This window comes from Nerophis lumbriciformis, linkage group LG01 (genome assembly GCF_033978685.3).
Source record: "Nerophis lumbriciformis linkage group LG01, RoL_Nlum_v2.1, whole genome shotgun sequence".
NCBI classification, from domain to species: Eukaryota; Metazoa; Chordata; class Actinopteri; order Syngnathiformes; family Syngnathidae; genus Nerophis; species Nerophis lumbriciformis.
The window spans coordinates 4929906-4957500 of record NC_084548.2 but is presented as its reverse complement, the minus strand read 5'-3'; the positions used below and the strand labels follow the sequence as shown (position 1 = coordinate 4957500).

At 41.4% G+C, this 27595-nt stretch overlaps 2 protein-coding genes across 5 annotated transcripts in view; both read left to right on the top strand.

The window, feature by feature from the left end:
- Positions 1-21179, top strand: part of plxnb1a (plexin b1a) — a 303093-nt gene extending 281914 nt beyond the window's left edge. For all 4 annotated transcript variants that reach the window (XM_061973897.2, XM_061973889.2, XM_061973873.2 and 1 more), the window contains 8 exons: positions 4312-4396; positions 4526-4698; positions 4765-4925; positions 13017-13164; positions 13313-13377; positions 16320-16395; positions 16591-16665; positions 20276-21179. In XM_061973897.2, coding sequence (XP_061829881.2) covers positions 4312-4396; positions 4526-4698; positions 4765-4925; positions 13017-13164; positions 13313-13377; positions 16320-16395; positions 16591-16665; positions 20276-20380 — 888 coding nt within the window. In that variant the 3' untranslated portion in view covers positions 20381-21179. The remainder of the gene's footprint in view (positions 1-4311; positions 4397-4525; positions 4699-4764; positions 4926-13016; positions 13165-13312; positions 13378-16319; positions 16396-16590; positions 16666-20275) is intronic.
- Positions 21180-26886: 5707 nt separating this feature from the next.
- LOC133615363 (SRSF protein kinase 3) overlaps positions 26887-27595 on the top strand; it is a 51193-nt gene continuing 50484 nt past the window's right edge. Inside the window, exon 1 of the mRNA XM_072912950.1 lies at positions 26887-26927. The gene's annotated coding sequence lies outside the window, so the exon portion shown is untranslated. The remainder of the gene's footprint in view (positions 26928-27595) is intronic.

The window sequence follows — 27595 nt, the reverse complement described above, 5'->3', positions numbered from 1 at the left end:
TTTTTGGTCAAAATTTTGCACAGATTATGTTTTACAGACCATTTTTAAGATGCTTTCTGACCCTCTCTTTAGTATGCGCCATTTTGACATCTATTAAACAAGACAAGAAGCAAGGAATTAAACAGAGACATAATTAAATTTGGCTCAATTGAGGAGAAACTTCTGGGCTGTACTCTTGTACAGTCTCCACCACGCTCTGAGGAAAAATTGTACGCCTCCTCTTTTATTTGGACTTTCCCTGATTGCATGGCAACTGTTTCTAAGGGAGGGGGGTCGTAAACAGCCATCGCCTTTGATTAAAAACATACGAAAAGGTCGTAAAACAGTTAAAAGAAAAGGTGCCTGGAGCATCCGTCAGGTCCTGCTTCCTCTCCGCTTTGTAGATCTCGGGTCAAGACAATGTCTTTCTGTGGATTACAATACATCAAAGAAACCGACGCCTTCATGTCGCTCCCCATCCTACACAGTGGATTTTTACAAGCCTTCTGCTTGGTAGGAACAAAGACAGCTTTTGTCCTCTCGGAGGGCGAGCTGAACTCAATGTAACACAAAGTTTTGTGATAACTTAGATACAATTATTCTGACAGTGTCTTCTCCCTGTCATCTACCTTGTAGTTTTTGGGCGCTTCCATATGGTGTACGCTGACAGATATAAGTCCAAACTCTAGGCTACTTTGTATTAAAAATGGCAACAGCGGAGGATGCATGTGCATGTACGAGCCAGTCTGCCCCGCAGCGTGAGGGTAGATAAAAATAAGGAGCTTATTGACTACACATTTTGGAATCGTGCAAAGCAATTTGGGTAAATTTCTACCATATATGGATAAGCCGCTGACGTCACAATTGGGGAAACACGTCACTATGGGGGCAAATTCCAAACAGATCGTTTGGAGGAAGAATGAAGGAAGGCAAGATTGTTTTATAAATATCTCTATGGTTTGATTTGAAATTGTTGGGACTTAAGCAGATCCCAAACACACAAAACCTCCTAGTTAAGAAAAATTGGTTTTGCATAATGACATACATTTTTTGTGTTTTTTACACAAGACCAGTGAAGTTGTCACGTTGTGTAAATGGTAAATAAAAAGAGAATACAATGATTTGCAAATCCTTTTCAACTTATATTCAATTGAATAGACTACAAAGACAAGATATTTAATGTTTAAACTGAGAAACTACTTTTTTTTGTTGTATATAATCATTAACTTAGAATTTAATGGCAGCAACATGTTGCAAAAAAGTTGTCACAGGGGCATGTTCACCACTGTGTTACATGGCCTTTCCTTTTAACAACACTCAGTAAACGTTTGGGAACTGAGGAGACACATTTTTGAAGCTTCTCAGGTGGAATTCTTTCCCATTCTTGCTTGATGTACAGCTTAAGTTGTTCAACAGTCCGGGGTCTCCGTTGTGCTATTTTAGGCTTCATAATGCACCACACATTTTCAATGGGAGACAGGTCTGGACTACAGGCAGGCCAGTCTAGTACCAGCACTCTTTTACTACGAAGCAACACTGTTGTAACACATGGAGAGTGTGGCTAGGCATTGTCTTGCTGAAATAAGCAGGGGCGTCCATGGTAATGTTGCTTGGATGGCAACATATGTTGCTCCAAAGCCTGTATGTACCTTTCAGCATTAATGGCGCCTTCACAGATGTGTAAGTTACCCATGTCTTGGGCACTAATAGACAATTATAATATATATAATATAATATATATAATATAATGAGGTGGCGACTTGTCCAGGGTGTACCCCGTCTTCCACCCGAATGCAGCTGAGATAGGCTCCAGCACCCTCCGCGACCCCAAAAGGGACAAGCGGTAGTCAATGGATGAATGGATATATATAATACACCCCCATACCATCACAGATGCTGGCTTTTGAACTTTGCGCCTATAACAATCCGGATGGTTCTTTTCCTCTTTGGTCCGGAGGACACGACGTCCACAGTTTCCAAAAAAATGTTGACTCGTCAGACCACAGAACACTTTTCTGGGTGTTGTTGATAAATGGCTTTCGCTTTGCATCGTAGAGTTTTATCTTGCACTTACAGATGTAGCGACCAACTGTAGTTACCGACAGTGGGTTTCTGAAGTGTTCCTGAGCCCATGTGGTGATGTCCTTCACACACTTATGTCGCATTTTGATGCAGTGCCGCCTGAAGGATCGAAGGTCACGAGCATTCAATGTTGGTTTTCTGCCTTGCGTGCATTGATTTCTCCAGATTCTCTGAACCTTTTGATGATATTACGTAGCGTAGATGGTGAAATCCCTAAATTCCTTGCAATAGCTCGTTGAGAAATGTTGTTCTTAAACTTAATTTGCTCACGCATTTGTTGACAAAGCGGTGACCCTCGCCCCATCCTTGTTTGTGAATGACTGAGCATTTCATGGAATCTACTTTTATACCCAATCATGGCACCTACCTGTTCCCAATTAGCCTGTTCACCTGTGGGATGTTCCAATTAATTGTGTGATGAGCATTCCTCAACTTTATCAGTCTTTTTTGCCACTTGTGCCAGCTTTTTTGAAACATGTTGCAGGTGTCAAATTCCAAATGAGCTAATATTTGCAAAAAATAACAAAGTTTCCTAGTTCGAACGTTAAATATCTTGTCTTTGCAGTCTAGTCAATTGAACATAAGTTGAAAAGGATTTGCAAATTATTGTATTTTCTTTTTATTTACCATTTACACAACGTGACAACTTCACTGGTTTGGGGTTATGTACAAACCCCGTTTCCATATGAGTTGGGAAATTGTGTTAGATGTAAATATAAACGGAATACAATGATTTGCAAATCCTTTTCAACCCATATTCAGTTGAATATGCTACAAAGACAACATATTTGATGTTCAAACTCATAAACATTTTTTTTTTTTTTGCAAATAATCATTAACTTTAGAATTTGATGCCAGCAACACATGACAAAGAAGTTGGGAAAGGTGGCAATAAATACTGATAAAGTTGAGGAATGCTCATCAAACACTTATTTGGAACATCCCACGGGTGAACAGGCAAATTGGGAACAGGTGGGTGCCATGATTGGGTATAAAAGTAGATTCCATGAAATGCTCAGTCATTCACAAACAAGGATGGGGCGAGGGTCACCACTTTGTCAACAAATGCGGGAGCAAATTGTTGAACAGTTTAAGAAAAACCTTTCTCAACCAGCTATTGCAAGGAATTTAGGGATTTCACCATCTACGGTCCGTAATATCATCAAAGGGTTGAGAGAATCTGGAGAAATCACTGCACGTAAGCAGCTAAGCCCGTGACCTTCGATCCCTCAGGTTGTACTGCATCAACAAGCGACATTAGTGTGTAAATGATATCACCACATGGGCTCAGGAACACTTCAGAAACCCACTGTCAGTAACTACAGTTGGTCGCTACATCTGTAAGTGCAAGTTAAAACTCTCCTATGCAAGGCGAAAACCGTTTATCAACAACACCCAGAAACGCCGTCGACTTCGCTGGGCCTGAGCTCATTTAAGATGGACTGAAACAAAGTGGAAAAGTGTTCTGTGGTCTGACGAGTCCACATTTCAAATTGTTTTTGGAAACTGTGGACGTCGTGTCCTCCGGACCAAAGAGGAAAAGAAACATTCGGATTGTTATAGGCGCAAAGTTGAAAAGCCAGCATGTGTGATGGTATGGGGGTGTATTAGTGCCCAAGACATGGGTAACTTACACATCTGTGAAGGCACCATTAATGCTGAAAGGTACATACAGGTTTTGGAGCAACATATGTTGCCATCCGAGCAACGTCACCATGGACGCCCCTGCTTATTTCAGCAAGACAATGCCAAGCCATGTGTTACATCAACGTGGCTTCATAGTAAAAGAGTGCGGGTACTAGACTGGCCTGCCTGTAGTCCAGACCTGTCTCCCATTGAAAATGTGTGGGACATTATGAAGCCTAAAATAGCACAACGGAGACCCCCGGACTGTTGAACAACTTAAGCTGTACATCAAGCAAGAATGGGAAAGAATTCCACCTGAGAAGCTTCAAAAATGTGTCTCCTCAGTTCCCAAAAGTGTTGTTAAAAGGAAAGGCCATGTAACACAGTGGTGAACATGCCCTTTCCCAACTACTTTGGCACGTGTTGCAGCCATGAAATTCTAAGTTAATTATTATTTGTGAAAAAAATAGCATATTTATGTAGCATATTCAACTGAATATGGGTTGAAAATGATTTGCAAATCATTGTATTCCGTTTATATTTACATCTAACACAATTTCCCAACTCATATGGAAACGGGGTTTGTCCATATAAAAGGTAATTGTGTCCTTTTTTCGGGTGTAGGTCCCAGATGGGTCAACAGTCGCTCTCGTCCCAAGAAACACCAAAAATCACCTCCATGACAGCCACGACTACATGCCTGGAGAGAGTAAGTCGCGGAAAATTCTAGTAATGAGTCCAAATAACCAGACGAGGTCGCTGTTTGACATGATGTTATAGTACACTACAGGAAACAGGTTCAGTAATGGTGGATGTGTTGTTTCTCGCCTACCTTCAGAGACTCCCATGCTGGACGACGGCGAGGAAGGAGGGGTTAAGTTATGGCATCTGGTGAAAGCCAGCGAAGAGTCGGAGCTGCCCAAACACAGGCGGGGCAGTGTGAGGGAGAAGGGCGGGGAGAGAGCCAAGGCCATCCCCGAGATCTACCTGACTCGCCTTCTCTCCATGAAGGTAATGTTCCACATCCTCGTTCTCTGCTGATGTTGACATTTTTTCTTATTCATTCACCATCTTCAGGGCACGCTGCAGAAGTTTGTGGACGATTTGTTCACGGCCATCCTCAGCACCAGCCGTCCCGTCCCGCTGGCTGTCAAATACTTTTTTGACATGTTGGATGAGCAGGCTCTGAATCACAACATCACCGATGCGGAGACCATCCACATCTGGAAAACCAATAGGTAACTAGCACGCTTTTTTGGAGGCACTTCTGGTTGAGGAAAGATGTGCAGACTTTATCTATTATCATTTTGAGGATCTGGGTTTATACTTTTTGAAACCCCACATTTTCTGAGATTTTCAATTCAAGGTTTTCACAAACTGTAAGCCATAGTCATCACAGCTACAAACCCCGTTTCCAAATGAGTTGGGAAATTGTGTTAGATGTAAATATAAACGGAATACAATGATTTGCAAATCATTTTCAACCCATATTCAATTGAATATGCTCAGAGGTGGGTAGTAACGCGCTACATTTACTCCGTTACATCTACTTGAGTAACTTTTGGGATAAATTGTACTTCTAAGAGTAGTTTTAATGCAACATACTTTTACTTTTACTTAAGTATATTTATAGAGAAGGAACGCTACTTTTACTCCGCTACTTTTATCTACATTCAGCTCGCTACTCGCTACTAATTTTGATCGATCTGTTAATGCACGCTTTGTTTGTTGTGGTCTGTCAGACAGACCTTCAAAGTGCCTGCCTTACTGGTGACGTTCACTTCGTTCCACCAATCAGATGCAGTCACTGGTGACGTTGGACCAATCAAACAGAGCCAGGTGGTCACATGACCTGACTTAAACAAGTTGAAAAACTTATCGGGTTGTTACCATTTAGTGGTCAATTGTACGGAATATGTACTGTACTGTGCAATCTACTAATAAAAGTTCCAATCAATCAATCAAAAGTGTGAAGGAAAAAAGACACTTTTTTATTTCAACCGTACATCCCGTCAAAAGCCTAAAGACTGACCGCACAGTTCCTGTCTTCACAATAAAAGTGCCGCTCCATCGCGCATGCGCTTTCAAAACAAGAGTCTCCGAAAGCCAGCGCAAACAAGCTAGCAAGCTAAGGAGTTTGACGCCAATATATTTCTTGTAAAGTGTATAAAAACGAATATGGAAGCTGGACAAATAAGATGCCAAAAACCCACCACTTTCATGTGGTATTAGACAGAAAGGAGGAACTTTTCTTCTCCTCCATTTGAAAACGTGGACGTTATCATCACTACTGTCTGATTACAATCAACGCAAGTCATCAGAATCAGGTAATACACCAACTTATATTCTAGTCTTCATGAAAGAAAGGAATCTATATGTTAAACATGCATGTATATTCATTAAAACATCTTTAACATGTAAACAAAAACAGCAAAATAAATACATATAAATTATATACTGTATATATCATTGTATATGTATGTATATATATATATATATATATATATGTGTGTGTGTGTGTATGTTACTCATCAGTTACTCAGTACTTGAGTAGTTTTTTCACAACATACTTTTTACTTTTACTCAAGTAAATATTTGGGTGACTACTCCTTACTTTTACTTGAGTAATAAATCTCTAAAGTAACAGTACTCTTACTTGAGTACAATTTCTGGCTACTCTACCCACCTCTGAATATGCTACAAAGACAACATATTTGATGTTCAAACTCATAAACTTTATTATTTTTTTGCAAATAATGATTAACTTCGAATTTCATGGCTGCAACACGTGTCAAAGTAGTTGGGAAAGGGCATGTTCACCACTGTGTTACATGGCCTTTTCTTTTAACAACACTCAGTAAACGATTGGGAACTGAGGAAACTAATTGTTGAAGCTTTGAAAGTGGAATTCTTTCCCATTCTTGTTTTATGTAGAGCTTCAGTCGTTCAACAGTCCGGGGTCTCTGCTGTCGTATTTTACGGTTCATAATGCGCCACACATTTTCGATGGGAGACAGGTCTGGACTGCAGACGGGCCAGGAAAGTACCCGCACTCTTTTTTTTTTACGAAGCCACGCTGTTGTAACACGTGCTGAATGTGGCTTGGCATTGTCTTGCTGAAATAAGCAGGGGCGTCCATGAAAAAGACGGCGTTAAAGATGGCAGCATATGTTGCTCCAAAACCTGTATGTACCTTTCAGCATTAATGGCGCCTTCACAGATGTGTAAGTTACCCATGTCTTGGGCACTAATACACCCCCATACCATCACACATGCTGGCTTTTCAACTTGGCGTCGATAACAATCTGGATGGTTTGCTTCCCCTTTGGTCCGGAGTAGCTCAGTTACAGAGGATGAAAAGGATAAGGATGGAGAGGATAATGCACAGAAGGGCACAAAAAGAGAAAAGGTATAAAGTAGACTAAAAATTTACCATTGTAGCAATATAAAATATATGTAATATTTACATATTATACAAACCCCGTTTCCATGTGAGTTGGGAAATTGTGTTAGATGTAAATATAAACGGAATACAATGATTTGCAAATCCTTTTCAACCCATATTCAGTTGAATATGCTACAAAGACAACATATTTGATGTTCAAACTGATAAACATTTTTTTTTTTTGCAAATAATCATTAACTTTAGAATTTGATGCCAGCAACACGTGACAAAGAAGTTGGGAAAGGTGGCAATAAATACTGATAAAGTTGAGGAATGCTCATCAAACACTTATTTGGAATATCCCACAGGTGAACAGGCAAATTGGGAACAGGTGGGTGCCATGATTGGGTATAAAAGTAGATTCCATGAAATGCTCAGTCATTCACAAACAAGGATGGGGCGAGGGTCACCACTTTGTCAACAAATGTGTGAGCAAACCTTTCTCAACCAGCTATTGCAAGGAATTTAGGGATTTCAACATCTACGGTCCGTAATATCATCAAAAGGTTCAGAGAATCTGGAGAAATACCCAAGACATGGGTAACTTACACATCTGTGAAGGCGCCATTATTGCTGAAAGGTACATACAGGTTTTGGAGCAACATTTGTTGCCATCCAAGCAACGTTACCATGGACGCCCCTGCTTATTTCAGCAAGACAATGCCAAGCCACGTGTTACATCAACGTGGCTTCATAGTGAAAGAGTGCGGGTACTAGACTGGCCTGCCTGTAGTTCTGTAGTCATTAACTTTAGAATTTGATGCCAGCAACACGTGACAAAGAAGTTGTGAAAGGTGGCAATAAATACTGATAAAGTTGAGGAATGCTCATCAAACACTTATTTGGAACATCCCACAGGTGTGCAGGCTAATTGGGAACAGGTGGGTGCCATGATTGGGTATTAAAAACAGCTTCCCAAAAAATGCTCAGTCTTTCACAAGAAAGGATGGGGCGAGGTACACCACTTTGTCCACAACTTGGGTATTAAAAACAGCTTCCCAAAAAATGCTCAGTCTTTCACAAGAAAGGATGGGGCGAGGTACACCACTTTGTCCACAACTGCGTGTTTAAGAACAACGTTTCTCAAAGCGCAATTTCAAGAAATTTAGGGATTTCAACATCTACGGTCCGTAATATCATCAAAAGGTTCAGAGAATCTGGAGAATCCACTCCACGTAAGCGGCATGGCCAGAAACCAACATTGATCCCTCAGACGGCACTGGATCAAAAACCGACATCAATCTCTAAAGGATATCACCACATGGGCTCAGGAACACTCCAGAAAACCACTGTCACTAAATACAGTTGGTCGCTACATCTGTAAGTGCAAGTTAAAGCTCTACTATGCAAAGCGAAAGCCATTTATCAACAACACCCAGAAACGCCGCTGGCTTCTCTGGGCCCGAGATCATCTAAGATGGACTCATGCAAAGTGGAAAAGTGTTCTGTGGTCTGACGAGTCCACATTTCAAATTTTTTTGGGAAATATTCGACATTGTGTCATCCGGACCAAAGGGGAAGCAAACCATCCAGATTGTTATCGACGCCAAGTTGAAAAGCCAGCATGTGTGATGGTATGGGGGTGTATTAGTGCCCAAGGCATGGGTAACTTACACATCTGTGAAGGCACCATTAATGCTGAAAGGTACATACAGGTTTTGGAACAACATATGCTGCCATCTTTAACATGGACGCCCCTGCTTATTTCAGCAAGACAATGCCAAGCCACATTCAGCACGTGTTACAACAGCGTGGCTTCGTAAAAAAAAAGAGTGCGGGTACTTTCCTGGCCCGTCTGCAGTCCAGACCTGTCTCCCATCGAAAATGTGTGGTGCATTATGAAGCGTAAAATACGACAGCAGAGACCCCCGGACTGTTGAACGACTGAAGCTCTACATAAAACAAGAATGGGAAAGAATTCCACTTTCAAAGCTTCAACAATTAGTTTCCTCAGTTCCCAAACGTTTACTGAGTGTTGTTAAAAGAAAAGGTGATGTAACACAGTGGTGAACATGTCCTTTCCCAACTACTTTGGCACGTGTTGCAGCCATGAAATTCTAAGTTAATTGTTATTTGCAAAAAAATAATAAAGTTTATGAGTTTGAACATCAAATATGTTGTCTTTGTAGTGCATTGAATATGGGTTGAAAATGATTTGCAAATCCTTGTATTCCGTTTATAATTAACACAATTTCCCAACTCATATGGAAACGGGGTTTGTATAATAAATAGACATCTCACTTTGCATGTGATAAGTTAATATGTTACTAAATGTTACATTCTTGTGTAATTTCCACGTTTTATTTTGTTGAATTCTACAGAATAATATTTAGTATGTATATTTTCCAAAACAAAATTCATGTTTCTATGCTTTGTACCTACGTCCCTCTTTAGACCTCATCGTAGGCTTTGTAAGGTCCGGTTACCTCTAAACTAAAAAAACAGTGTTTTTTTCCAAAAAAGAACCGTTAAGGAACCAAATCGTTAGGCGGAATGGAAAAAGGAATCAGAAACGGTAAAATCTTATCAAGTCCTATTTTTCGTGATCAATCACATGACTTAACTCTTTCATTTTGACAGCCCTAGGAAAAACAGACAAAAAAAACCCTGCTCCTTCTGTCTCGGTTCAATTTATCATTCATATGTGCAGCTGAGATAGGCTCCAGCACCCCCCACCCCCCCACCCCCCCACCCCTCAACCCCAAAAGGGACAAGCGGTAGAAAATGGATGGATGGATGGATGTTTTTGTTCAGGGGTGTCAAACTCATTTTAGCTCAGGGGCCGGACTATTAAAATCCTGGCATTAAAAAAAAAAAAAAAAATAAAGACAACTTCATTGTTTTCTTTGTCTTACTTTGGGCAAAAATAGAACAAACACATTCTGAAAATATTACAATAAAAAATACCTGCAGCGGTAAAGTTTAGATCCATGAAGGAAAGACAAAAGTGAATGAATGTTTATACCAGAATACATTTACATATGCAAAAAATATGTTTTCTTTTGTATTATTTGTTTTAATGAATTAAGTAACGTTTATGACAACCTTTTTCCAAAACACAATAACCTGACCTAACAAAAAAAAGGTGAAATTACTAAAAAAAAATGTTTTTTTATATTGTAGCTTCTTCAAAATAGCCACCCTTTGCTCTGATTACTTTTTCGCACACTCTTGGCATTCCCTCCATGAGCTTCAAGAGGTAGTCACCTGAAATGGTTTTCACTTCACAGGTGTGCTCGAAGCTTATGGAGAGAATGCCAAGAGTGTGCAAAGCAGTAATCAGAGCAAAGGGTGGCTATTTTGAAGAAACTAGAATATAAAACATGTTTTCAGTTATTTCACCTTTTTTTTTTGTTAAGTACATAACTCCACATGTGTTCATTCATAGTTTTGATGCCTTCAGTGACAATCTACAATGTAAATAGTCATGAAAATAAAGAAAACACATTGAAATAAGAAGGTGTGTCCAAACTTTTGGCTTGTACTGTATATATATATATATATATATATATATATATATATATATATATATATATATATATATATATATATATATATATAAATGTATGTATGCATGTATGCAGACACACTGAATATAAGGTGGCTTTTTCGAAATGCATGCTTGAAAATATATTCTTATTAGTGAATAACCAACTGTAGACAGTAGTAAAAAAAATTAAATTTTTCTTAGCTGCTTGACTGATGATTCTGCTGCATTTATCACTAGTTAGCATCATCATCCTCTGTGGGTATCAGAATGGGTCCAATATAAAATAAAATAAAATAAAACGGTCTTGCATCTAAAACCCCCAATATTAGACCCATAATAAATTCATAAAAGAAGCAAACTTCATGAATGTTTTTGTGACCAACAACTATGTGCTCCAGTGACGTGCGGTGAGGTTGATGGCTGGTGAGACTTCATCACAGTCAGATTTACAAACATATGAACCCTAAAGAGTATCTTATTCACCATTTGATTGGCAGCAGTTAACGGGTTATGTTTAAAAGCTCATACCAGCATTCTTCCCTGCTTGGCACTCAGCGTCAAGGCTTGGAATTGGGGGTTAAATCACCAAAAATGATTCCCAGGCGCGGCGCCGCTGCTGCCCACTGCTCCCCTCACCTCCCAGGGGGTGAACAAGGGGATGGGTCAAATGCAGAGGACAAATTTCATTACACCTAGTGTGTGTGTGACAATCATTGGTACTTTAACTTAACTTTAACTTTACACATACAAACTGTAGCACACAAAAAAGCACATTTAATAAAAAAAACTTTATTATGGTCTTACCTTTACTTAGAAATTAAGTCCATGCGCCGCAACTAAAGCCCTCACTTAAACTTTCCACGTGCAAGATTGAATCTATTTAAAAAAGTGTAACCGAGGGTTTATAAATGTCGCCTATACTGTATGAAACTACAAAATAACAAACACGGAGGCTCCAGTTTACACGAGGACCACTTTATTTACCTTCTTTCAAAAACCTCCGCAACGTGACATCACTTCCGCTCTTAGCGCTTTCAAAATAAGAGCTCAAGGCATATACTGTATAACAGCGCATAACAGGAACTTAACATCACAAAGAGGAAAGCCCATGAAAATAGGTTACAAAAGTTATTTAATAAGAAGCCAAAAAGTGCAAAAACAATAATGTTGGTGTTGGAGGAGTTGTGAATTAGGTACACTTGCAGTCTGCAGGTGTATCTGCACAGCAGGCCAGCAGTTAGCCGAGTCATTGCGCAATCCATGTTGCGGCACTGAGTGACGTGCCTCAACTGGCTGCTGTTCACCGCACCGTCTCTTCTCAGTATTTGAACGGCAAATGTGAAAATTCAGCGATTTTGAATAAAAATAATCTAAAACTGGTGAAGTTAAATGGAAAATAACTTTATAGTATAATCACTGGATACATATAACAATTTAATTATTATTTTTTGTCCCTGCAGTCATTCACAACTCCTCCAACACCAACATTATTGTTTTTGCACTTTTTGGCTTCTTATGAAATAATTTTTTTAAATAGATTCAATCTTGCACGTGGAAAGTTTAAGTGTGGGCTTTAGTTGATATAACAATTCTACGGCGGGGGTGCAGGAGGCGAGCTTCAGCCAGTGCATCTTTTGCAGCCGTTTTATGATCGCTCAGCACAAGAAATACGTTACACACATACAGTTGTTGACAAAATACACTGTACATTATATACCTCAGCTAACTAAACTATGGAAATGTATAATATAATTCATATAGCAATACAGTCTCACTGCACAGCAGGCCAGCAGTTAGCCGAGTCATTGCGCAATCCATGTTGAGGCACTGAGTGACGTGCCTCAACTGGCTGCTGATCACCGCACCGTCTCTTCTCAGTATTTGAACGGCAAATGTGAAAATTCAGCGATTTTGAATACAAATAATTTAAAACTGGTGAAGTTAAATGGAAAATAACTTTATAGTATAATCACTGGATACATATAACAATTTAATTAATTTTTTTTTTTTCTTTTTACATTTTTTTTCTTTCCATGATGGCAGGTGAGGCCCTGACCGCACGTCACTGATAGAGATATATATATATATATATATATATATATATATATATATATATATATATATATATATATATATATATAGCCCTGCGATGAGGTGGCGACTTGTCCAGGGTGTACCCCGCCTTCCGCCCGATTGTAGCTGAGATAGGCTCCAGCGCCCCCCGCGACCCCAAAGGGAATAAGCGGTAGAAAATGGATGGATGGATGGATATATATATATATATATATATATATATGCATTACTTTAAAGAAGCCGCTTGTTTATCTTTAGTGAGAAACCGTGTTTTTCCTTTTGAAACATAATAACTTGGGATCTCTTTGCGGCACCAAACAGCCTGCCGCTGCGATTTTGGATCAACATCCTGAAGAATCCGCAGTTCATCTTCAACGTGCAGACGTCGGACCATGTGGACGCGGTGCTGTTTGTCATCGCCCAGACTTTTATGGATTCTTGCACCATCGCCGACCACAAACTGGGACGGGTGAGCTCATCGTCACCACACAATCTTAAAGGAGCTGCTACTTTATATAAAGATTATCGTGCTTGGTGTGAAACACGACCTAATGAGATCAGTGTTACCTGTCGGGCTGACATTAGGACACGTTTTTCCCAATTTTTCTCCGTTACAGGACTCCCCTATCAACAAGTTGCTGTACGCCAGAGACATCCCGCGCTACAAGCAGATGGTGGAGAGGTAGGACATGTTGTAGGCCGCTGACCCGGGGCACGGTGCCGTGGAAGGGAGGGGAAGCAGGGACAATCTGTCAGGGCCAGACTGTGTCTGCGAGGCTTCCATGCATGGATGCTCCCAAAGCAGACTGCTCATCACTGCTGTCTGCTGCACACCACACTGCTGATGACTTAAAGCTTTGTTAGATAGCAAACATGTCTGCTTTATAAGCCAGTGGTTTTCAACCACTGTGCCGCGGCACACTAGTGTGCCGTGAGATACAGTCTGGTGTGCCGTGGGAGATTATGTCATTTCACCTAATTGGGTTAAAAATATTTTTTGCACACCAGTAGTTATAATCCACAAATAATGTGCCGCTGTTGAGTGTCGGTGCTGTCTAGAGCTCGGCAGAGTAACCATGTTATACTCTTCCATATCAGTAGGTGGCAGCAGATAACTTAATGCTTTGTAGATGTCGGGAACATGTCCTGTCATGATCACAATATGCAAACCACAGCGAGAGGCACCGTGCAGGTAAAAAGGTATCTAATTCTTAAACCAAAAATAAACAAAAGGCGAGTGCCGCTAAGAAAAGGCATTGAAGCTTAGGCATGGCTATGCAAAACGAAACTACAACTGAACTGGCTGCAAATTAAACAAAAACAAAATGCTGGACGACAGCAAAGACTTACAGCGGGTGGTGCGGGAGGCAGCGTGCAGGTAAAAAGGTATCTAAATTTTAAACCAAAAGAAAAACTAAAGGCATTGAAGCTTAGGGATGGCTATGCAAAACAAAACTAAAACTGAACTGGCTGCAAATTAAACAAAAAGAAAATGCTGGACGACAGCAAAGACTTACAGCGTGTGGTGTGGGAGACAGTGTGCAGGTAAAAAAGGTATCTAATGCTTAAACCAAAAATAAACAAAATGTGAGTGCTGCTAAGAAAAGGCATTGAAGCTTAGGCATGGCTATGCAAAATGAAACTACAACTGAACTGGCTGAAAGTTAAACAAAAACAAAATGCTGGACGACAGCAAAGACTTGCAGCGTGTGGTGCTGGAGGCAGCGTGCAGGTAAAAAGGTATCTAAATCTTAAACCAAAAAAAAAAAAAAAAAGGCATTGAAGCTTAGGGATGGCGATGCAAAATGAAACTAAAACTGAACTGGCTGCAAATTAACAAAAACAAAATGCTGGACGACAAAGACTTACAGCGTGTGGTGCAGGAGGCAGTGTGCAGGTAAAAAGGTATATAATGCTTAAACCAAAAATAAACAAAAGGTGAGTGCTGCTTACGGTCATTAGAAAACATCACTGCACATCATAATTGCAGCTACACTTTCCATCTTAAAGATCTAAAAAAAAATATTTGCGGGTGTGCGGCGGGCCAGATTGAAAAGCTTTTAACGGGCTGCATGTGGCCCCCGGGCCTTAAAGGGGAACATTATCAGCAGACCTATGTAAGCGTCAATATATACCTTGATGTTGCAGAAAAAAGACCATATATTTTTTAACCGATTTCCGAACTCTAAATGGGTGAATTTTGGCGAATTAAACGCCTTTCTAATATTTGCTGACGTCACATCGGGAAGCAATCCGCCATTTTCTCAAACACCGAGTCAAATCAGCTCTGTTATTTTCCGTTTTTTCGACTGTTTTCCGTACCTTGGAGACATCATGCCTCGTCGGTGTGTTGTCGGAGGGTGTAACAACACGAACAGGGACGGATTCAAGTTGCACCAGTGGCCCAAAGATGCCAAAGTGGCAAGAAATTGGACGTTTGTTCCGCTACACTTTACCGACGAAAGCTATGCTACGACAGAGATGGCAAGAATGTGTGGATATCCTGCGACACTCAAAGCAGATGCATTTCCAACGATAAAGTCAAAGAAATCTGCCGCCAGACCCCCATTGAATCTGCCGGAGTGTGTGAGCAATTCAGGGACAAAGGACCTCGGTAGCACGGCAAGCAATGGCGGCAGTTTGTTCCCGCAGACAAGGGAGCTATCGACCCTAGCTTCCCTGGCCTGCTGACATCAACTCCAAAACTGGACAGATCAGCTTTCAGGAAAAGAGCGCGGATGAGGGTATGTCTACAGAATATATTAATTGATGAAAATTGGGCTGTCTGCACTCTCAAAGTGCATGTTGTTGCCAAATGTGTTTCATATGCTGTAAACCTAGTTCATAGTTGTTAGTTTCCTTTAATGCCAAACAAACACATACCAATCGTTGGTTAGAAGGCGATCGCCGAATTCGTCCTCGCTTTCTCCCGTGTCGTTTTCGTCGGTTTCGCTTGCATACGGTTCAAACCGATATGGCTCAATAGCTTCAGTTTCTTCTTCAATTTCGTTTTCGCTACCTGCCTCCACACTACAACCATCCGTTTCAATACATGCGTAATCTGTTGAATCGCTTAAGCCGCTGAAATCCGAGTCTGAATCCGAGCTAATGTCGCTATAGCTTGCTGTTGTATGCGCCATGTTTGTTTGTGTTGGCTTCACTATGTGACGTCACAGGAAAATGGACGGGTGTATATAACGATGGTTAAAATCAGCTTTTTTTTAGGGATATTACGTGATGGGTAAAATTTTGAAAAAAACTTCGAAAAATATAATAAGCCACTGGGAACTGATTTTTAATGGTTTTAACCATTCTGAAATTGTGATAATGTTCCCCTTTAACTTGCGAAATATGAAAAAAAAAAAACACCTACAATCTGATATATCTGATACATCACTAAGCTTTAGAACTTTCTTGTAAAAAATCTCCTTCCAGGTCTGTCCCTGACACCCACAGCTCACGACCTACAGACCTCAGGGCGGACACTCTAGGCCACTGAGTAGTACCACTCCGGTGTAGTGGCCATAAGGCCGTTTTAGATCTACATTGAAACAGGCTGTTAGGTTTATCAATAACATGTATTGACAATGATTACAACAAAGCATGTGTATTTGTGTCTTCCAGGTACTACGCAGACATCCGCCAGACCATCTCAGCCAGTGACCAGGAGATGAACTCGGCTCTGGCGGAGCTCTCCCGTGTACGTTACCTTTCCGTCTTGCTACGTCACGAGATGTTTTTCCTTAGAACCCCCATGAATTATCCATGGGCTTTTTGTTGTTGTTGTTGTTTTTCCCCCCCTTTTGAGTCGTATGCCAGACTTGAGGATGAATAATGGATGGAAACCAATGCGCCTCTTTCACCTCCATGATGCTTCTTCTCTGTTTTGACACAGAACTACGCAGGGGAGGTCAACTTCCTGGTGGCTTTGCATGAGCTGTACAAGTACATCAACAAGTACTACGATCAAGTGAGTGTCACGTTACTTTAACGGATGCAAGCATGAGTGTACATTTGGAAAGTGCGAACCCCGTTTCCATATGAGTTGGGAAATGGTGTTAGATGTAAATATAAACGGAATACAATGATTTGCAAATCCTTTTCAACCCATATTCAGTTGAATATGCTACAAAGACAACATATTTGATTTTTTCAAATAATAATTAACTTAGAATTTCATGGCTGCAACACGTGCCAAAGTAGTTGGGAAAGGGCATGTTCACCACTGTGTTACATGGCCTTTCCTTTTAACAACACTCAGTAAACGTTTGGGAACTGAGGAGACACATTTTTGAAGCTTCTCAGGTGGAATTCTTTCCCATTCTTGCTTGATGTACAGCTTAAGTTGTTCAACAGTCCAGGGGTCTCCGTTGTGGTATTTTAGGCTTCATAATGCGCCACACATTTTCAACGGGAGACAGGTCTGGACTACAGGCAGGCCAGTCTAGTACCCGCACTCTTTTACTATGAAGCTGGCATTGTCTTGCTGAAATAAGCAGGGGCGTCCATGGTAACGTTGCTTGGATGGCAACATATGTTGCTCCAAAACCTGTATGTACCTTTCAGCATTAATGGCGCCTTCACAGATGTGTAAGTTACCCATGTCTTGGGCACTAATACACCCCCATACCATCACACATGCTGGCTTTTACACTTTGCGCCTATAACAATCCGGATGGTTCTTTTCCTCTTTGGTCCGGAGGACACGACGTCCACAGTTTCCAAAAACAATTTGAAATGTGGACTCGTCAGACCACAGAACACTTTTCCACTTTTGTATCAGTCCATCTTAGATGAGCTCAGGCCCAGCGAAGCCAACGGCGTTTCTGGGTGTTGTTGATAAACGGTTTTCGCCTTGCATAGGAGAGTTTTAACTTGCACTTACAGATGTAGCGACCAACTGTAGTTACTGACAGTGGGTTTCTGAAGTGTTCCTGAGCCCATGTGGTGATATCCTTTACACACTGATGTCGCTTGTTGATGCAGTACGGCCTGAGGGATCGAAGGTCACGAGCTTACGTGCAGTGATTTCTCCAGATTCTCTGAACCCTTTAATGATATTACGGACCGTAGATGGTGAAATCCCTCAATTCCTTGCAATATCTGGTTGAGAAAGGTTTTTCTTAAACTGTTCAACAATTTGCTCACGCATTTGTTGACAAAGTGGTGACCCTCGCCCCATCCTTGTTTGTGAATGACTGAGCATTTCATGGAATCTACTTTTATACCCAATCATGGCACCCACCTGTTCCCAATTTGCCTGTTCACCTGTGGGATGTTCCAAATAAGTGTTTGATGAGCATTCCTCAACTTTATCAGTATTTATTGCCACCTTTCCCAACTTCTTTGTCACGTGTTGCTGGCATCAAATTCTAAAGTTAATGATTATTTGCAAAAAAAAAAAAATGTTTATCAGTTTGAACATCAAATATGTTGTCTTTGTAGCATATTCAACTGAATATGGGTTGAAAAGGATTTGCAAATCATTGTATTCCGTTTATATTTACATCTAACACAATTTCCCAACTCATATGGAAACGGGGTTTGTACAATATGTTTATATATCATATTTTCCGGACCATAGGGCGCACTGGCATTGCTGTTTGTATACTTTTGACCCAGCACATTTGCTCACATTTTCAGTAGAGTCATAATAAATTCATAAAAGAACCAATTTTCATGAATGTTTTTTGTGACCAACAAGTATGTGCTCCAATCACTCTATCACAAAAAAATAAGAGTTGTAGAATTGATTGGAAACTCAAGACAGCCATGACATGATGTTCTTTACACGTGTATGTACACGTTTGATCGCGACTGTAGATGAATAAAACAAAGTCACATTTTTACAATTTTGAATCGTGGTGCAGGCGTTATCAGCTGTTTTGTATATAGAGATAATGGCTTTTTTGCCGATATCTGATATTCCGATATTGTCGGGTACCGATTACCGATACAGATATCAAGCGATACCGATATATACAGTCGTGGAATGAACACATTATTATGCCTAATTTTGTTGTGATGCACCGCTGGATGCATTAAACAATGTAACAAGGTTTTCCAAAAATAAATCAACCCAAGTTATGGAAAAAAGTGCCAACATGGCACTGCCATATTTATTATTGAAGTCACAAAGTGCATTATTTTTTTTAACATGCCTCAAAACAGCAGCTTGGAATTTGGGACATGCTGAGAGCATGAGGAGGTTGAGGTGGGCGGGGTTGAGGTGGATGTAGGGGGTAGCGGGGGGGTGAATATTGCAGCGTCCCGGAAGAGTTAGTGCTGCAAGGGCTTCTGGGTATTTGTTCTGTTGTGTTTATGTTGTGTTACGGTGCGGATGTTCTCCCGAAATGTGTTTGTCCTTCTTTGTTTGGGATGGGAATCAGCACCTCCAAGTCCGAGTCCATGGTTCTCGCCCGGAAAAGGGTGGAGTGCCATCTCCGGGTTGGGGAGGAGATCTTGCCCCAAGTGGAGGAGTTCAAGTACCTCGGAGTCTTGTTCACGAGTGAGGGAAGAGTGGATCGTGAGATCAACAGGCGGATCGGTGCGGCGTCTTCAGTAATGCAGACGCTGTATCGATCCGTTGTGGTGAAGAAGGAGCTGAGCCGGAAGGCAAAGCTCTCAATTTACCGGTCGATCTACGTTCCCATCCTCACCTATGGTCATGAGCTTTGGGTTATGACCGAAAGGACAAGATCACGGGTACAAGCGGCCCAAATGAGTTTCCTCCGCCGGGTGGTGGGGCTCCTCCTTAGAGATAGGGTGAGAAGCTCTGCCATCTGGGGGGAGCTCAAAGTAAAGCCGCTGCTCCTCCACATCGAGAGGAGCCAGATGAGGTGGTTCGGGCATCTGGTCAGGATGCCACCCGAGCGCCTCCCTAGGGAGGTGTTTAGGGCACGTCCAACCGGTAGGAGGCCACGGGGAAGACCCAGGACACGTTGGGAAGACTATGTCTCCCGGCTGGCCTGGGAACGCCTCGGGATCCCCCGGGAGGAGCTGGACGAAGTGGCTGGGGAGAGGGAAGTCTGGGCTTCCCTGCTTAGACTGCCGACCTCGGATAAGCGGAAGAAGACGGATGGATGGATGGATGGATGGATTCTTGTTTGGTGTGGGTTCACAGTGTGGCGCATATTTGTAACAGTGCTAAAGTTGTTTACACAGCCACCCTCAGTGTGACCTGTATGGCTGTTGACCAAGTATGAATTGTATTCACTTGTGTGTGTGAAAAGCCGTAGATATTATATGACTGGGCCGGCACGCAAAGGCAGTGCCTTTAAGGTTTATTGGCGCTCTGTACTTTTAAGAAGTCATAAATTGTACTTTTTGGAACCGATACGGATCATTTCCGATATTACATTTTAAAGCATTTATCGGCCGATTATATCGGCAGCCCGATATTATCGGACATCTCTATTTGCATAGTTTTTGTTTGTACATTTGTTTGTGTGATTTCCAGTTTTATCACATGCTTGACTCGCACTATAACAGGAAAAAAAAAAAAAAAACCCTAACATTTAAAGTGATGTACTATTTATTTTATTTTCCTATTTCAAATAAGAATTTCTGTCCACCGTCAGATCATCACCGCCCTGGAGGACGACTGCACCGCCCAGAAGATGCAGCTCGGCTACCGGCTGCAACAGATCGCCGCCGCCGTGGAAAACAAAGTCACCGACCTATGACCTCACATGCGTCCGCCATACTTTCTCCCTGTCGCCACAAAGACGTTGAAGGGAAGAAAAAAAAACGAACCATTTATACACAAAAATAGAAGAAAAAAAGAAGGCGCACAAACAAGACGAGGTGTTTCGTCAAAGGGGACGACTGCTCGGTCGGACAAAGCTGAACGTTCCTGCAAACAGTCCTCAAAAGAGCAACTACGGTGGGAGTTTAGGTTGGAGAGGAGGAAGATGAAGTGATAAAGGACTTGAGAACTAAAGTCTTACAAGGAACTGTCAGCCTGCTTAACAATCAGCTTTTAGCTTCTTTCAATCATTCTTACTCAAATGCAGAAACCACAACATTCTCATATCATTTATCAATCACAGTCATTGTTTAGCTTGAAATCCCCCAAAAAAACAATCCGTCCCGTGTGAGATCTGTTAAACTCATCAGTAGGGGTGTAACGGTACACAAAAATGTCAGGTTCGGTACGTACCTCGGTTTAGAGGTCACGGTTCAATCGGTTCATTTTCGGTACAGTAAGAAAACAACAAAATATACATTTTTTGGGTTATTTATTTACCAAATTAGAGGCGGGGCCTCACCTGCCGTCATGGAAAGAAAAAAAATGTAAAAAGAAAACATTTTTATTAAATTGTTATATGTATCCAGTGATTTTACTATAAAATAAATAGCTGAATTTTCACATTTGCCGTTCAAATACTGAGAAGAGACGGTGCGGTGAACAGCAGCCAGTTGAGGCACGTCACTCAGTGCCTCAACAAGGATTGCTGACTCGGCTAACTGCTGGCCTGCTGTGCAGTGAGACTGTATTGCTATATGAACTATATTATACATTTCCATAGTTTAGTTAGCTGAGGTATATAATGTACAGTGTATTTTGTCAACAACTGTATGTGTGTAACGTATTTCTTGTGCTGAGCGATCATAAAACGGCTGCAAAAGACGCACTGGCTGAGGCTCGCCTCCTGCACCCCCGCCGTATAATTGTTATATCAACTAAAGCCCACACTTAAACTTTCCACGTGCAAGATTGAATCTATTTAAAAAGGTTATTTCATAAGAAGCCAAAAAGTGCAAAAACAATAATGTTCGTGTTGGAGGAGTTGTGAATGACTGCAGGGCCACAACATTAGGTACACCTGCAGACTGCAGGTGTACCTTATTCACAACTCCTCCAACACGAACATTATTGTTTTTGCACTTTTTGGCTTCTTATTAAATAACTTTTGTAACCTATTTTTATGGGCTTTCCTCTTTGTGATGTTAAGTTCATATAAAGCAACTTTAACACTCTTACTAAGAATGCGCCACACTTTGAACCAAAACCAAACAAGAAGGACAAACACATTTCGGGAGAACATCTGCACCGTAACACAACAGAACAAATACCCAGAATCCCATGCAGCCCTAACTCTTCCGGGATACATTATACACCCCCGCTACCAAACCCCGCCCACCTCAACCGACGCACAGGGGGGGGGGGGGTTCATGTGTGAGGGAGCAGGCTTGGGGTGGGGGCGGGGTTTGGTGGTAGCAGGGGTGTATAATGTAGCCCGGAAGTGTCAGGGCTGCATGGGATTCTGGGTGTTTGTTCTGTTGTGTTTATGTTGTGTTAAGGTGCAGATGTTCTCCCGAAATGTGTTTGTCATTCTTGTTTGGTTTTGGTTCAAAGTGTGGCGCATTCTTAGTAAGAGTGTTAAAGTTGCTTTATATGATCACCGTCAGTGTAACCTGTGTGGCTGTTGACCAAGTATGCCTTGCTGTCAAGTACGTGTGCAAGCAGAAGATGTATATTGTATAGCAAGTGTTGGGCTGGCACGCTGTCAATACAAATTGTAGAGGGCGCCAAATGTTGTACCATCACGGCACGCCCTTAATATAGCTTTAAAGGTGAAAATAGGTGACTATTAATCCCGGGAGTTTTCTGCGAGAGGCACTGAAATCCGGAAGTCTCACGGGACAATTGGGGGGTTCAGCAAGTAAGCTGCTGAGCCGCATCAGAGTGATCAAAGAGCCGCATGCGGCTCCGGAGCCGCGGGTTGCCGACCCCTGTTCTACATATAAAAAGTGCAACATTAAACAGTTTCAAGTCAACTCAGCCTCAGATTAACTTTTCTTCCCCACAGCCTGGCTAACTTGGCAGTAAAAGGATATATGCGCTTATTGTTCTTCCACCATAGAAGTGGCTCAAAATCTAGTTTCTAATGCAATATGGTCTTAAATCTGCTGCTATAAAAACATTTGTTATTGCTTTAGCCCTGCCTGACTCGCCGAGGAGAGGCTGCTTTAATGCGGTGATGACGCTTGTTTGACGTGTTGTCAGAAGCAGCTGCTGAACAATGTCGGCAAACCTCCGTCCTCCATTGTTGTATCGCGCAGCCAAAGTGTTCCCAAACGGGAGATCTTAACGAGGCAAGAGGGTCTTAAAGCTCTGGATTTGACATGTTGTCGTAACCTGGTCGCTGCTAGCATGCAGTGTGTTGTGCATTGTTTACACAACGTGCGGTACGCTACTTAATATGTTCGTGTGGAAACTCGTCCGGTACACCTCCGAACCGAACCGAACCCATACCTGCCAACTACTCCGGTTTTCCCGTAATTAGTACGGTTTTCATCAACCTATTCCGGGTTACGGTTGCAGTGATAAAAAAATAAGTTTTTTCATTAATTAAAAAATGTTTTGTTTTTTTTAAGTTTTATTCACGAAATCGCGTAACAACAATGACAATCGACACTGCTTCCCGTAACTTCCTATCGAGCCATTCCGAATGCCATGCGCGAGGCTATTTATAGCACCGCTGCCAAGCACGAGGCACCAGTTGCCATTGTTTCCAAACGAGCGAACGATCATGGAATCAGCCGGAGAAAAAATCGCAAACGAGTCTTAAACCGAAAAGAAAACTGCAGTCATTCCGTGAAGAATATTCAAAAGCCTATCCGGGAATAATTATCCGTTCCAAAAAGGGTGAAAACTACGCGAATTGCACCTTGTGCAGACAAGATTTTTCGATCGGACACGGGAGGAATTAGCGATGTAAAAGACCACGTTGGGACAAAAAAACACAAGTCTAATGCCGTTGCTAAATTTGGATTTTAGCCACAAAAAGGTAATGACACCAATGTTATCTATTGGAATTGTTTAGTACTGTTATACTGTTAAAAGTGTTTATTCTATTTATGCTTTCAAGTCCAAGTTGAAGAAATCTTGTTAAATGTTGACAGCATAACTACCAAAATACAGAAGTATGTCCTTAATATTTTTGCAGTGCTATTTCTGTTGAAAAGTTCAAATGATTACATTAGAGATGTGATGTGCCACTTTTCAAGTGTCTGATGGCTTAAATTAATTTGCATTAATTTTTCATATTTTGAATTCTTTTGAAAGGCTTACAAAAAAAACTACATTTGAATTGTAATTCCATGCTATTGACAGGACTATTAATTTTAATGAAGTTAGCTTACCATGTTTACAGTATGATAATTGTGATAGAAATGTGAATTTTAGGCACAGAATATTTTTTACAATTGAACAAGGCAGTAGATTATACAAGCTTGGACAGAAAGTTAATAATGACAACAATTATTTTTTTTAATGGAATTGTTTAGTACTGTTTTACCATTTGTTTACTGTAAAAAGTGTTTATACTGTTTATACTTTCAATTAACAAATTGAAGTCTTGTGAAAGGTTGACAGGATAACTGGCATTAACTGTCAAAATAATTTCAAACTATTGAAGTTCCATCCATCCATCCATCTTCTTCCGCTTATCCGAGGTCGGGTCGCGGGGGCAGCAGCCTAAGCAGGGAAGCCCAGACTTCCCTCTCCCCAGCCACTTCGTCCAGCTCCTCCCGGGGGATCCCGAGGCGTTCCCAGGCCAGCCGGGAGACATAGTCTTCCCAACGTGTCCTGGGTCTTCCTCGTGGCCTCCTACCGGTCGGACATGCCCTAAACACCTCCTTAGGGAGGCGCTCGGGTGGCATCCTGACCAGATGCCCGAACCACCTCATCTGGCTCCTCTCGATGTGGAGGAGCAGCGGCTTTACTTTGAGCTCCCCCCGGATGACAGAGCTTCTCACCCTATCTCTAAGGGAGAGCCCCGCCACCCGGCGGAGGAAACTCATTTCGGCCGCTTGTACCCGTGATCTTGTCCTTTCGGTCATAACCCAAAGCTCATGACCATAGGTGAGGATGGGAACGTAGATCGACCGGTAAATTGAGAGCTTTGCCTTCCGGCTCAGCTCCTTCTTCACCACAACGGATCGATACAGCGTCCGCATTACTGAAGACGCCGCACCGATCCGCCTGTCGATCTCACGATCCACTCTTCCCTCACTCGTGAACAAGACTCCGAGGTACTTGAACTCCTCCATTTGGGGCAAGATCTCCTCCCCAACCTGGAGATGGCACTCCACCCTTTTCCGGGCGAGAACCATGGACTCGGACTTGGAGGTGCTGATTCTCATCCCAGTCGCTTCACACTATTGAAGTTATCTTACAGAATAAACATGTCAATCAACCCATATGATTTTTGCTGTAATATTTTTGTTTTGAAAAGTCACTGTGACTGATAGAAAAGTGATGGTTTTAGCAACATTTTAACCTGTCTGAATGCAATCAATCATTTTGCGTCGGGGGGCGAAGCCTGAACCCCCCACCAGGACTTTGTCCTGGACCTACCGGGGCCTGCGGCCCCTGGACCCTGGCTACTAGGTTTTTCTGATTTCAAAAGTTGGCAGGTATGCGAACCCCCCGTACCGAAACGGTTCAATACAAATACACGTACCGTTACACCCCTACTAATCAGTCTTCCCCCCACCTTGTTAAAAAATGGTCAAAACAAGATTGAGTTCTTTAAAAGCTATTTTTATTCATTGTTTTTTTCGGGTTTATGTTGGAAATCATAACGGCGGGCTTGAAGGGTCGTCTTAAAAAAACAAACAATGTTTTTTATTACGTGTTGCTTTTATAGAACACAGCTTTTTCATGTCGCAGTTAGCATTTAGCACAAAGCACCTCCGTGCCAAAGTACACTGCGTTTATTTCCCCCCCCCCCCCCCCGTGCAAAATATTCATTCGTGCTGCAAATGTGGTTTAAATGTTGCAAAAACAGCTGGCTTGATATTTAGCTGATTTTGACGTCCTTTTACGATAGCTTGATGAAGGTACCTTTGGCTCTTTAGCGTTTAAAAATTTAATTTATTTGTTGTTTGTATTTATTTAATTGCTTATGTTTGTAAGCGTATTTTGATTTAGTCGCCCTTCCATGTCATTTGGTACTTTTTTTTCTTTTTAAGGGAAAAAAAATGCATTTTTTGTTATACCGCTGTGACTTAAAAAAAAAAAGTCAAATTCACTGTAATTGTTATTTTTATTTTTTTTAAATATTCGGTACTGCTTAAGGATGTTGCAAGCATTGAATTTGTACATAAACCTTTTAGTGCTTCCTGTAGCGTGGCTCTCTTTAACTGTTGTGACCGTGGATTCTTGTACAGTAGATACACTCTGTTGCTAAATAATTCTGACTTTAAAAGTCTTCAAAAAAAAACCTAACAAAGGCTGAATGTGACGCAATAAAGTGTTCCCAGTTCTAACAAAGATTGCAATGATTATAACATCTTAACACCGTGTCTTTTTCTTCATATTTTGACATTTTTTCAGCGTGTGAAACTGTATTTCACACATTTGGCCACTAGAGGCAGCAACTCCTCTCCCTATGAGGAAAGAGAAGAAGAGCAAGCTAATTAGCTACATATTTTGTTTGTCTTGTGTGCATACTTGCCAACCCTCCCGAATTTTCCGGGAGACTCCCGAAATTCAGCGCCTCTCCCGAAAACCTCCCGGGACAAATATTCTCCCGAAAATCTCCCGATTTTCAGCCGGAGCTGGAGGCCACGCCCCCTCCAGCTCAATGCGGACCTGAGTGAGGACAGCCTATTTTTTTTTATGACGGGAGGAAAACAGGGTGACAAGAACTAAATCATCCAGACTAGAGATACATTGTATTATTATGTTTATCATACCTAAAAATAAATACATTTATTAATTTTTTTTAAAAAATAACATTTTTTTTTACTATATTTTGCTAAAAACATCAAAATGAATTGTATTTTTATTTGTATTTTTTCTGACTCCTTATTACATCCAGCCATAGAATTATACATTAAAATAAACATATTGGAAATAATTAATTTTAAATAATCATAATAATTCATTTAAAATGACCATATTTAATTATTAAAATAATTGCTTGTTTATCAACAACTTTAGCATTTTATTCATTACATTTTGAAGCTCTCAGAAGCCAAGTTTTGTTATATTCCTCAAGATTTATTTATGCAAGTTTGAAGTATCAATTATCTGTGACTTGGTGAATTCTAGCTGTCAATATACTTCTCCCCTCTTAACCACGCCCCCGCCCTCAACCACGCCCCCGTCCCACCCCCGACCACGCCCCCCACCCCTCACTTCCCGAAATCGGAGGTCTCAAGGTTGGCAAGTATGCTTGTGTGTCAAACTTGAACCTCAATTGTTGACAATACACGGTGAGTAACTTTATTTCTCTAACTTGTTCATAATGTCGGTTCTGTTATCCCTAATGTCTTTGTGTGTTTATTATTTTGTGTCCATATTTATTTGAATCACTATCCCGCCAACAGGAAGGATTAACCTAAATGTGTGTGTCTTAAATTAGAGTCCGGTAAGAAACTGATTGGCATCATCCTGGATTTTCCGGGAGGCTCCCGAAATTCAGCGCCTCTCCCGAAAACCTCCCGGGACAAATATTCTCCCGAAAATCTCCCGATTTTCAGCCGGAGAACAGTGGACCTGAGTGAGAACAGACTTTTTTTTCCACTCCGCTTTCCCACGATATAAACAGCGTGCCTGCCCAATCACGTTGAGCATGGTGCAGTTGCCAAAGCCGACGCTGGTCAGGCTGCTGAGGGTGAAGTAGAGGGCGGCGATGTACGAGCTGCGCACCGACGGGCCGCCGACCGTGTTGTTGACGTAGGGCATCTCCAGGCGTTTGCCCAGCTCATGGAGCCATCCTTGGGGAAGAGACGGGAGGACAACAGGGTGACAAGAACTAAATCATCCAGACTAGAGATACATTGTATTATTATGTTTATCTTACCTAAAAATATATATTTATTAATTTTAAAAAAAATAAATAAATACATTTTTACTATATCTTGCTAAAAACATCAGCATT